This window comes from Lontra canadensis, unplaced genomic scaffold (assembly GCF_010015895.1).
Source record: "Lontra canadensis isolate GAN:19392208 unplaced genomic scaffold, GSC_riverotter_1.0 scaffold55, whole genome shotgun sequence".
In the NCBI taxonomy this organism is placed as follows: Eukaryota; Metazoa; Chordata; class Mammalia; order Carnivora; family Mustelidae; genus Lontra; species Lontra canadensis.
Genome location: NW_022631049.1, coordinates 6,594,142 through 6,606,966, shown reverse-complemented (window position 1 = coordinate 6,606,966; position 12,825 = coordinate 6,594,142). Strand labels below are relative to the sequence as shown.

General features: G+C 40.0%; 1 protein-coding gene across 1 annotated transcript in view; it reads left to right on the top strand.

Moving 5' to 3' along the window:
* The window catches only part of PRKCH (protein kinase C eta), a 225,851-nt gene that overhangs the window by 108,549 nt on the left and 104,477 nt on the right, over positions 1 to 12,825 (top strand). The window contains exon 3 of the mRNA XM_032875251.1: positions 10,422 to 10,572. Coding sequence (XP_032731142.1) covers positions 10,422 to 10,572 — 151 coding nt within the window. The remainder of the gene's footprint in view (positions 1 to 10,421; positions 10,573 to 12,825) is intronic.

Below are 12,825 nucleotides of genomic sequence, written 5' to 3'. Positions count from 1 at the left end.
ATTCTATCAGTTCCTTGAGATTGCTAAAGGAGCCCAGCGGTGTTGGGTGTTGGATGTTGGGTCAGGGATGTTGGCCTTGGTGTCTACTGAACAGGCTTAGTAGAGAAGCGTAGGATCTGCTGGCTTCTTGATGAAAGGAATCCTAGTCCTCCAAGGTTGGAAACAAGGAGACCTGCCACCTGGGAGATGTGGCTAGACTTTGTATCCCCAGGTCTTATGTCCTGGGATTCAGCTTTCCCTGGCGATTCTCACTTTTCTCAAGGACCCTCTAGCTACCATGGCAGCTTCTGAGGGTGGCTTCTCTACATTGACGCACTCTCTAAGGCAGAGCTGAGGCCTGCCTGGACCATGTAAGCCAGGCTTAATGGTGGAAACTGAACGGTACACAGAAGCATATGCACTAGATGCTTTCCCTTGTAAGGGATGTTGAACACATCTTCTCTGTGCCTTCACAACCAGGCTTACTCTAGGCCTTCCTCAGTCTGCCTCTGCAGAACTCTGTGGACACCCTATTCCTAGGCCCTCAAGTCCAGACCCCGGAGAGTGAGGACCAAGGGGAACGACTAAGTAAGGCCCCCCCACCTAACTAAGGCCCCCCTGAAGGTCATTTTGCTGCCCGAAGATTTGACTTTCGCTCAGATGTTGGATGGTGGGAACACTACCTTTTGGGGAAGAGTCACCCCCTTACATTACTATGGTCCAGCTGGGAGAACTACTCTATCTTCTGTTCAAGAAATTTACATGGACTATAGCAGGGGAGCTGTCTCCCGACAGGATGTGACATGATCTCACCTGTATTTCATATGCATAACTGGATGGATTGCAGAGGGGAGCAACCTTATGCAGAGAGTCTAGCTGGGAAACTAGTACATAGTCTAGATGAGAGGAAGAAGGCGCAAGAACTATCCCCGGTGAGCATGGGAGGTTCAGATCTAGTCAGATCATAATAGGTTTAGTAGAACTTGACAGTTGATGGGTTGTGGGTGGAGAAGAAGGATCTGAAGACATCTTTAGTTTTTTTCTGGATGACTCCAAGGATAGTAATACTATTATCTAAGAGAAAGGGTGGGTTGAAGAGGCAGGGAAGAGGACTCAGCCTACAAATGTCAATTTTAGGTAATTTGGGGATTACTTGGAGAGATGCTAAGAAGCTACCTAGAAATGTTTAGTATCTTTTTATATGTAGATAGAAGCCAGGATTAGAGCTGTTAATTTGGGAGTCCTCAGTTTATGGGCAATTATTAGAAATCAAGAGAACATAGGAGGTCTCTGAGGAGATGAGGGGAGCATCCAGAAAGACCAGAATGGCGTGCAAAGAGCATTGGGACACACATGAGTTTAAAGGTTGGGTGGAAGAGGAGAGCTGGTGAAGAGGACAAGAAAGAGAAGCTGGAGAGTAAGAGGAACCAGACACTGGAGCTGAAGTACTTTTCTCCAAGCGCTGGGACGGGAAGACTTTGCACAGTACTCGTGCATAACAGAGGGGAAGATGGGGAAGGAATGATGGGAGGTAGCGCTCTCCCCTCCCGACAGTGGCGTGAAAGGCCTTCCCCGCTGCTCTCGATGGAGCTTTGGTCACATCCAGGAGCTCTGTTCTGATCACCTTCCTGCTCACAGAGGAGGCTAGAGTGATGGGTAAGGATGGGGTCAGCGTTCACAGTGCTATGAGGGCCACGCATGGGAGTCAGTCTAGTAAGTGACTTTTCTCTCCACCCTTTGCCAACGATAGCTGTCCACGTGATGCATCATGGAAGGTGTTTATGCACAGAGCTTGCTCGGGGGGAGCCAAACCCCTGAGAAACACCTGTCAGGTCTCCTAATGCGCTGAGTCTAATCGCTCTGTCTGAATTTGGAAAAAACTATGAGTCATGTGGTATGCACTTTTAAAAAACAGAAGATTCTGTACTGCTTAGTGTTACTTGGGGGGCTTTAGCATGCGATTTTAAAATATAAACACCCTTTTTTTGTAGCCTTTGTCATTGGTGCTGGCCTAAAGTCCCGGAACCTTCTCTCCATTCTGCGTATCAAATTCTTGTTCCTCTTTTCCAAACAACTGCTAAGCTCAGTGCACTTATAAAGTCATTCTTAGTTAATCAGAGGACTAGATACACAACTCCGGTGATTCTGTCTTCACTCAGCACCCACTAAATGCTCTCACCCACTGGGGGTGTGTGCTTATTATAGAGACTCATTTAAGATAGGTATTTGCCTAGCCCATGTCCTAATCTGTTTATATCATTATTGTCTCAGACAGGAATCATCTAATGTTAAATTTTTATGCATCGTTCTTTGTGCACACAGTTTTGTGATCAGATGGTTGCTTATTCAGTGTGTTTGATGATATTAAGTAAGATTCTCCCACGACCTTATCCTGTTACCTTTCAGGGATATATTTTTTTATATATTTATATATTTATATATAATATATATATTTATATTTATATTTATAAATATATAAATATATATAATATATATATAATATATATTATTTATATATTTATTTATTTATATTTATTATATAAATATATATTTATATATTTATAAACTTTCTGTTTTTTTTCTTGACTAGTAACTTCTTTACCTCTAAGGTCTTTCTGTTTGTTATTCTTCAAGTTATCCCCTCCCACACATACAAATGATAAAACAAATATCTCAGGAAGAAGGAAAAAAGGATGTTGGATAGCATTGCTCCATAGTTCAACAATAAATACTAAACAGAGTCTGGCGACCCCACTTCTATCAGTAGCTGCTTGACCTCACTTAACCTTCCTGTTAGCTTCTGTTTCCTCACCAGAAAATGTATTACTTTCCAGGGATTCCAGGAGACCTGATGTTAATAAAGGACACAGCCCAGTGTCGGGTTACCCATAAAGCTGAGGGACAAAACAAAGAGCAGAGGATTTCTAGTGGTAGTTCTGGCTCTAGCTAGCTAGATCAACCTTGGGTGCCATGTTTAAGGTAATGGTTTCCTAAGTGTTGATTTCTAGGCAATTCGGTGACTGAATTAAATCCTTTCTGTTTTTTGGCCTCTATGGGAGTGTGAAGTAAGAGTTTTAACAATTATGTAACACTTACTGACTCAGGGAGTCATCAAAGTGGTCCTTTGAAGAAGGTTCTCTTGTGCTTCCTATTCTGCAAATGAGGAAACTGAGGCAGAGGAGAATAAGCAGTTTGCCCCAGGTCAGCTTGGAAGGGAGGAATCACGATTCCTGCCCAGGCTCCAGGTCCAGCACCCTCAACCACCACACACTCCCAGCCTGTTGTGTGGAAAGGCCGCACAACTTCCTCAGCTTGGCCCCTAAACGACAAGCCACGGACCTTTGTAAACCGCAGTGCCCTTGCTTGTTAAGTGAATTCAACTTTACAAAGTTGAATTGTATTTTTACACTGAATCAAGTTATTTCTTTTATGTGTGTTTTATTCTGGAAATACTTATTTAATTCTGACAGTTTAAAGGCGCCATGCCATAGACTTTCAGTCTCTGATTGAATTTGTTTACAGTCATTTGAAAATTAGGAGACGTGATCTCTGCTTCCAGAAGTACTTTCAAATAACAGAATTCTGCCCGTGGAATAGAAAGTTTTAGCTTCAGGTAGATAGAGCAAAAGGCTAAAAAGGATGAAACCTTTACTCTTTTTGAGATAAGGCAGCTTTACTCAGACTTCAGAGAGATGCCCCTCCCCCATGAGGCCTCAGATTAGCAACACGTTTCCGTCCAGCAAGACTTTTTGCCATGAAAACTAACCCTGGAGTGGTTTGGTGGCTTCTAGTCACTTGTGCCTTCTGAAGTTCTAAAGAGTGCGTGGGATGACAGTCAGATTTTATGAGATAGAATTTTATTTCAGTATAGTTATCTTTGTTGTATTTGACCTAATTATTCCCCACCCCATGGATGGGACGGCTTGTCAAAACTGACTTGGGGTGAAACAGATCAGGGCTCCAGGCCTGCCCACTTCTGAGCCTGGAATGTGAATTTCCCTGGTGGGCACGGAGCCAGTTTCCTATTTACTTAGAGGCATGAGCACCTTAGGAGCAAAACAGAAGTTGTGATGCAAGTTTTGGCTGCAGAGCACGTTCAGGTTGCCTAACGTGTTCAGAAAAACCCCATGTGATCTGGAAAATTTCTCCAAGCCTGGGTTGGTTTAAGGCACAAAAGGATTAAATAGCTTATTTTATTTTATTTTTGTTCTTCTGACTCAGTCCTAAGGCAACAGGGGGTGGTGCAAACAGTGAGGAAGACCCCCTGTGCCCTCTGATGGTAAAGTGGGGGTCCAGTCTGTGCCTGGGCAGAGTGCCTTCTGAGAACTCCTTCTTCCCGTCCAGGGCATCCATCAAGAGAAGTCCTTTTGAAGTCCAAAGTCCTTTGAAGCCATGGGCGGCCCCCATCCATCCCTGTTTTCTTTTTCTTTTTCTTTTTAAGATTTTATTTATTTGACAGAGAGATACACAGTGAAAGAAGGAACACAAGGAGGGAGTGGGAGAGGGAGAAGCAGGCTTCCAGCCGAGCAGGGAGCCCTATCTGGGGCTCGATCCCAGAACCCTGGGATCATGACCAGAGCCCAAGGCAGAAGCTTAAGGACTGAGCCACCCAGGCACCCCCACCCCCATTTTCTTAACCAAACATCTTTCGAATTCTCAGGGGTGCATGAGTGTGTTTTTGTGGTTTGAAACAAAGAGGCACCCAGGCAAAAGAAGACAGAAGAGGGAGGAGTGAAGCTTTATTAAAATGAGCACATGGGAGGTGCTTCTGAGACATCTGGGATATGTGCTGTGGGATAAAGGAAAAGATTGAGGCTGGGAAGAAGGGGAAGGGCCTTTCACCCTGACTCAGGATTTGGGGGACACCGTTGAGGCTCTGAGGCAGATGGGATAAATCTAAGGTAACTAGTTGGGTGGGGGAAGGGGGTTGGTGGGGGGGAAGGAGGACAGGGCATTCCAGGAGGGGTAGAAGGCAGGAGCGAAGGCATTAAGGGATGACCAACATGGTGGGTGGCTTTATTAGTGTTTCTTCCTAAGTCCTACAGGCTAGAAGGAATCACCTGAAAATTCAGAGGTCCTGTTATTACTATGGCAATAGCTGTCAGGAGGCTGGGGGAAAGGGATTCAATTCAAGAAATACTAAAAATACAAGCGAACTGACCTTTTAACCACTCTTCATGGTATTAAGGGATTAAAGAAGTAAATTCTTGATAATTAGACCCCTGGGGAGAATTTAATTTGCATTGAGGTGTGATAAGTGTTCAGAAATTCAATGCATGTTTTGCCTTCGCGAGTATTGAGCTGGTTCTCAGGCTGGTAGAGCATATGTTAGATACAGTGTGGTCATTAGGCCAAATTTTATCATCTGCCCAGCAAAGGAGAATTAAAATCTGGTCTTTTTGTCATTCCTAAAAGGCTTCTGGAAATACGGCAGGAGAGAGCTATATAATGGAGTGACTTCTGTTCATGTGTGATCCTTATCCAGAATTTTAAGAAACTTGGCCGTATTATGACACGATCCCCATAGGGCTGAGGACAGGAATATAGTTATTTTCTTGAGACAGATGGGAAACCTGAGAATGAAAATAATTAGGCTGCTTGCCAAAAGTTTTACACACACACACACACACACACACACACACACACACAATGAAGCAGGTACTATTTTAACTATGCCAGAGCCTCTGAAAGCATCAGTGTCTTAACCAAATTCATTTTCTCTATTTTTGCATTTCATTCTTTGAAATTTCTTATGTAAACCCTAGTTTTTACTGTTAAATAGAAAATAGTAATTGATATCTCTATGGGATACATTCTTTCTCGTATTTTTATAGAAAAAACAATCATAGACGTTGAATTGCTGAATGAAAGGAAATGTACATTTACAACTTTGACAGGTGTTTGACAGATACCTGTCTCCAAAAACAATATTCCTACATGTGTTGCATGCTACCCTGGGCCTAACTGCATGCTGAACACTTTGATTGCATTACGTCCTTGGAAGGTCCCTGGAAAAACGGTATGACAGCACTACCCAGTTTATGGATGGGAACACTGAGGCTTGTGTGGTGAACACAGCCAGAAGAGCCAAGACTGGAGCCCAGTTACACTCCTACCAGCAGAGAGTAGAGGTGCCCCATTCCCTTGTAAGCATAGGCACATTAGCAATCCTTATAAATATTTGCCAGTTTAAGTAAAATGTCTTTGACCTCCTGTTTCTTACATGCCCATCTAGGATAGGATCGGACATCTGGTGTGTTTATTGTCTGTCTGCATTTATAGTTTTATAAATTGCCTCTTTGCCTCCTCTGTCCCATTTTTACTAGACTGTTCATCCCTTTTTATTATTAATTTTCCACATATTATAAATAGTAATCCTTTGTCATGTGTTACAAGTCTTTTTTCTCCTAGTTTGTTTTGTTTAGCTTTCTGTTTTGTATCTTTTACCAAATAGAACTTTAAAGTTCTTAAATTACAAATCTGAGTCTCTTATGGCTTAAGAGTGTTGTTACTCTTACCCCATCCTAGGAGTATATATTTTTTCATAACTTCCTCCTTAACATTTACCTGAGATTATTTTGGTGTCAGGAATGAGGTAAAGTTATTTTCTAAAAGGCTAACTATTGTCTAAACACTATTTATTAATAATCTATCATTTACCACTGATTTGAGCTATGTTCTAAGCAAAATTGATTTCTGGTTTTGGATTCTTCTTGAGTTGGTAGCATGCTGTTTTAGTCACTGTAACTTAATGTTTTATTGTGTAGAACAAGTCTTCCTTCAGTAGAATTTTTGGACAGTTTTTAAGTATTTATTTTTATTTATATGCCAAATTAACTTTTTTTTAAAGATTTTATTTATTTATTTGACAGAGAGAGAGGTCACAAGTAGGGAGACAGACACAGAGAGGGGAAGCAGGCTCCCTGCTGAGCAGAGAACCCGATGTGGGCCTTGGTCCGAGGACCCTGAGATCATGACCTGAGCCAAAGGCAGAGGCTTAAACCACTGAGACACCCAGGCGCCCAATATGCCAAATTAACTTTTAAAAAGTTGTCAAATTTAAAGACTTCCTTTGGGGATGTTTATTGGGATTTTGTTGAATTTAGTTTAGAAAGAATTGACAGCTTAATAGTATTAAGTCTTTCTATTTCGGAAGTTCGTTTTTACATATCTTTTCATCTTCTTCAGTTGGGGTTTATAGTTTTCTTCATATAAGTCTTAACCTTCCTCTGATAAATTATTCCTAGTTTGGGTTTTGTAGCTTTGTGAATGGGGTTATGTTTTTGTTACATATTCTAAATGGTTCTTTTGATATATTAAAGATCTGTTAACTTTTAATGATTTACCATTGTCCATCTTACTGAACTCTGTTTTTAGTAGATTGGGCTAACTTCTCCTGAGTTTTCTAGTCATGTATAAAACATCTCCAAATCATGGCATCGTTGCCTCCTTCTCCCCCCACTCCATAGCTTTATCTTTTATTTTCTTTTCATCTCTAACAGCTTTGGCAAGTACTTTCAGAATAATAGTAAGCAATTGATAATTGGTCTTATTTGTTTTTAACTCTTATGGGATTTTTAAAAATCTATTTACCATTTATTTTTTGACCTATGAGCATAACGTTTTAGTCCTGTTAAGGAGACAATCTTCTACTCTTTCCAAAAAGTTTTTTATTGGATTACAAGTTAAACTTTATCTAATGCCTTTTAAACATATATTGAAGTGATCATATTTACTTTCTTTTACCTGTTAGTAGAATAAAATATAATAGGTTTTCTCATAATGCACTCATTGTTGTGCTCCTGGGAAAATTGCCCCTTGCTCAGAGTGGGTTTTTCTTTTAAGATAATGCTGAATAGTGTCAGGTTACCTGGGCGGCTCAGTCAGGTAAGCATCTCACTGGATTTTGGCTTAGGTCCTGATCCCAGGGTTATGAGATTGAGCCCTGCATCTGGTTCCATTCTGGGTGTGGAGCCTGCTTAGGATTTTCTCTCCCTCTCCTTCTGACCCTCCCTGCCCCAGCTTTAAAAAAAAAAAAAAAAAGTAATGTTGAGTAGTATAGAATTTCCTGGTTATCTGAGTGTCATTACTACTGAGAAAAATTCACATAAAATGAATTATTCAAAATGAGGACTAAATTTTGTTAATATTAAAAAGTGGGAGAAGGAGTTTGACAAAGCTAAAATTATGAAAAACTTTACTGAATGCATTTTGTTGATTTATCATAGGCACTAATTTTTAGAACATAATAACTTTTCAGATAAAATTCTATGGCAGAATACTACACATTTTATTTTTTTTTATTATAGTGCAGTTTTAAATAGGCTATATTTTGTAAGAGTTTGAGACTTCCTCGGTTTCTCAAGGGCCTCTCCCAGTATATTACTATTCAAGTGATTCTCTCTTAAAATGACCATCATGTTGTTTTCTATATCAAACTTCTTCTATTCACCTATGAACAGATCTAACTCTACTAGAGTCTTATCTACCACTGCCTTAAGGTTTGACTCTTGCCATTCACAAACATCACTTTCCATAGACTGCATGAAATTCTTCAACTTTTACAAGATTTTCAATTTTGCTTTGCAGTTAGTTTTTATTACATATTAAGATGTTCCCCATCCAAAACACCACATTCAAGAAGCTGAAAAGTCAATGTAGTGGGCAAGAGTAGACACTTATTAAGTGGGAAGGATTATTTGTGTTGGGGATGAATTGTAAAAGAACGGGAGAGCAAGGACCCCTTAACCTGAAAACCACTGATGTTTTCTAATATTGCTTTCCTATTCGCTTTGTAAGTATACGAACTTCAATAAGGAAAATCCCTGTATCAGTATTCATGAGTGAGCTGGATATGGAAGCAGGGGGGTACTTGTCCTGAAGTCCATAATTAGAAGTTAGTTGGTCCAGAAATTTGATGAAAGAAAATATTTTCACTAAGCTGTAACGCAGATATAGCATTTTCTTCCATTGTTAACTAACCCACTGCAGTATTAGTGGTAATTATGTTTGTTGTCACCATAGAAATCCTGGGTGTTTTCATACTGTATTACAGATTTTACAGATTTTTTAAAAATTTTTAATGGATATTTTAAAATGCAACTCCTACTTCACTACTATTAAATGTAACTGCTGCTAATCATGACTTCAAAATTATTAGAGTGATCAGGTACAACACTAAGTAATTTCTTAAAAATACATATATATTTCTCACTTTAAATTTAATATTTTGATACTTGATTTCCTTTGTAATCATATATATATATATACACACACACACACACATATATATATAAGATTAAAAGATTTACTCTAAGAAGGGATCCATAAATTTCACTAGACTAAGGAGTCCGTGACATGAAAAATGATCACAAACCCCTGGTTTCTTTTTTCTGATATATCTTTGGATAAATCTGTTCTGTCTTTTAGTCCTAGGATTGTATCACATAGTTCCCTTTAAAAAAATGGGGCACTTTCTTTTCTCTTCTTTTCTGCAGCAGGTTTAAATACTAATATCATCTTGTTTTTAGAGGCTAAAAATAATTCACCCATGAAACCATCTCGGCATGGGTGATTTTTGAGAGGCAGTTCTAAGAAAGTCTTACTAATTTATTTCTAAAAAAATTGTCTATTTGGTGTATGTAGCTCTTTAATTTTGGTCATTTGCGTTTTCATGGATATCTTCAATTTCTTCCAGGTTTTTAAAATTTCTTAGCAGATTATTCTTGCATTATTTCTTGAATTTTCTTTGCATTGAAGTGACTAATTGCAAAACATTGTTGAAGGAGTAATCTTTATTGTATTAATCATAAGTCACCATATACCTTGGGAAAGTTCTAGTATAATTTATCTGGAAGACATAATTTGCTGTCTTTAGATAGTGCCCAGTTTTGATTCTTCAGACTAAGAGTCAACGATTTTTAAAAATGTGAATGTGGAAAAGGAACTTTGCATTATGTCCCGGTTAATTTCTACCCATTCCAGAGATGGTGTTTGGACTGATGCTTTTGGGCAGTGTTATTGTGCTGCGGCCTTTCCTCCTTCTGTTTGTGAGGATGGCAGAACAAAAGGCGAATAATGAGAAATCTGCTTCACTTCCAGTAGTTCTAGCCAGCGATGGCCCTGAGGTCCCACACTGTGGGACAGGAGCTAGAAAGCCAGGCTGATGTCCCATACTGGAACATTAGAACCCTGGGGGATCCATGGTCTGTGCTGGAGAGCCAGCTATGATCGGGCAATGGGGATCTCAGAGTTCACTTAGGTCCAGCCCTTAGACACGAAGAGCCCTAAGGTCACTGGCAAGCATGGTGATGTTCTGGGGTGTTTTGCATCTTGAAGAAAGAAGAAACAATTTAGAGAGTATTTGAGCTGTTAGACTTTCTCTTACATTAGATACAGCTAGTTTCATTGCGCGTACTCTTTTCCTTTCTTTTATTGTACAGCCACTCTGCAGAGAGACCGAATCTTCAAACATTTCACCAGGAAGCGCCAAAGGGCTATGCGAAGGCGAGTCCACCAGATCAATGGACACAAGTTCATGGCCACGTACCTGAGACAGCCCACCTACTGCTCTCACTGCAGGGAGTTTATCTGGTAAGAGGTTCCCTGGCTTCTTTCTTCCTCCGAGCTTCTCTCTAGGTTGTGTGTGGTTTCAGAAGGAAGTGTGATTCTCGAGAGTTGTTTCAGGATAAGATTTTTGCCTTTTATTCCAATATGTTGGCCCAGTAATTTGAATTCCCAGTGAAAAAAAAAGTCTAAACAATTTACGGATCCAAGGTTTAGATGTTATTTCTTTTTCTAGTTAATTGGGGAAAATGCTAATGAGTCATGAACTGGCTAAAGAGCATGAATTAGGAAGGCTAACTTATCAATATATGGATAATCAATAAATTGGATAATTGGCCACTGAGTAAGAGAGAAACGACAACCATATTGCTTTAAAAAAGTAGGACTCACATGGTAAGTCATAGAACTTAGTTGGTTGTAAGTAAAGTAAACACAAAGTAATCTTCAGCCTAATGGTATGTGGCCAAAGGTAATGACTTTCAGTGATTGCATACTATAATCCTTGGCATTTAGGAACTGAGATAATTTACAGCCCAGAAATTCTAGGTGAATTGGGGCAATAGCTTCCTATATGCGTCACCAAAGCTGAAATTTCAGTGGCAAATCTATAATGTAAAATAAATTGAAGTTAATAGTTACCTTTGTTTAGAGCCAACATTAAACACATGTATTTGGAAAGAGAAGGAAATTCCCCCTCGTCCACCTCCAAACATGTACACATACATACCCATCTCTGTAGGAGAAAAAGACAGGTTAGTATCCATAGCATAAAGGGAAATCCTGGTTGTGTTGCAAACCATTCTCATTTTGTTTAAGTCAAAAGCACTTGGCTCAGAGTAATTTTTTCAAGTACTGATCAGTGAGTTTGCATTTTTTCGTTTTTGTTTTTGTGTGTGTATATGTTTGATTACTTTGGTTTAAAAGTGCCTGCTACCTTTTAGCAGTCAGGATCCAGGGTTAGTGTTTTTGATGTTTTAAATTAAAAATAGAGCCTTGTCCCAAGATGGGATCAGGAGGGAGACAAACCATAAGACACTCTTTTTTTTTTTTTTTTAAGATTTTTATTTATTTATTTGACAGAGAGAGATCACAAGCAGGCAGAGAGAGAGGAAGGGAAACAGACTCCCTGCTGAGCAGAGAGCCCGATGCAGGGCTCGATCCCAGGACCCTGGGATCATGACCTGAGCCGAAGGCAGAGGCTTAAACCACTGAGCCACCCAGGTGCCCCAAGACATTCTTAATCACAAACAAACTGAGGGTTCCTGGGGGGTGGGGGGGTAGGGAGAGCGTGGCTGGGTTAAGGACTTTGGGAAGGGTATGGCTATGGTGAGTGCTGTGAAATGTGTAAGCCTGATGATTCACAGATCTGCACCCCTGGGGCATATAATACGTTATATGTTAATAAAAATAATTAAAAAAAAAAAGAATAGAGCCTTGTCTAAACCAAGGACCCACAACTGACTGTTGGTATGTTGCTGACAGATGTGTCATCACAACTGTAGTCTTCAGAAACAAGTTCCTGGTGCATTGTCTATTGAACAAAATGAAAAACTCTAGCATCTTTGAGCTCATTTTCTACTCCTATGGTCATCTGCACTGGCTAGTTAGTTGGTGTCCTCCACTCTCCTTGTGGTTTTCCTGATCTGAAAGGTCTGCTAGTCTTCATTTCATGTCACACCGGTCTGCTTCCCTCCTTTATGTGACCTGCCTGCCCCTGTGGGCATTTGTGGTGACAAACTGTGACCTCAGCTAACGTTCTCAATGGAAACTTGTTTGATAACTTCACTAAATTTTTTCCACCAAGGAAACATTAACTCCCACTCAACCAGCCTTCGCTTGCATGCTCTCTTTCTCTCTCTCACATACAGAGTATTACTGTATGTGCTACATATATGTGGTTAAGAGTATGGACTCTGGCATTCAATCTCATCACCAACTAGCTGTGTAAACCTAAATAAATTATATAATCCATCAGTGTCTCCTTATTTGTAAAATAAAGATAATTTTATTTTACTTATCTCATAAACTTTTATGTGGAACATAAAGTTTTAGGCACTATTCTAAGCATTTTACATTACCACCTCTCTTTACCTTAATGAAGACCCTGTGAAGTAGGAACTGCAGTCATTGTTGCCCTCTGTAGATGAAGAAACCATGGCTCAAGGGAGTTAGCAATGTGCCCCCAGTCATGCCCTGGCCATCTGGTTTCAGAGTCTGTGCTCTGAGCCTTCCCATGATGCGTGCTACCTCGCAGGACTTTTGTAAGGATTAAGTGAGATG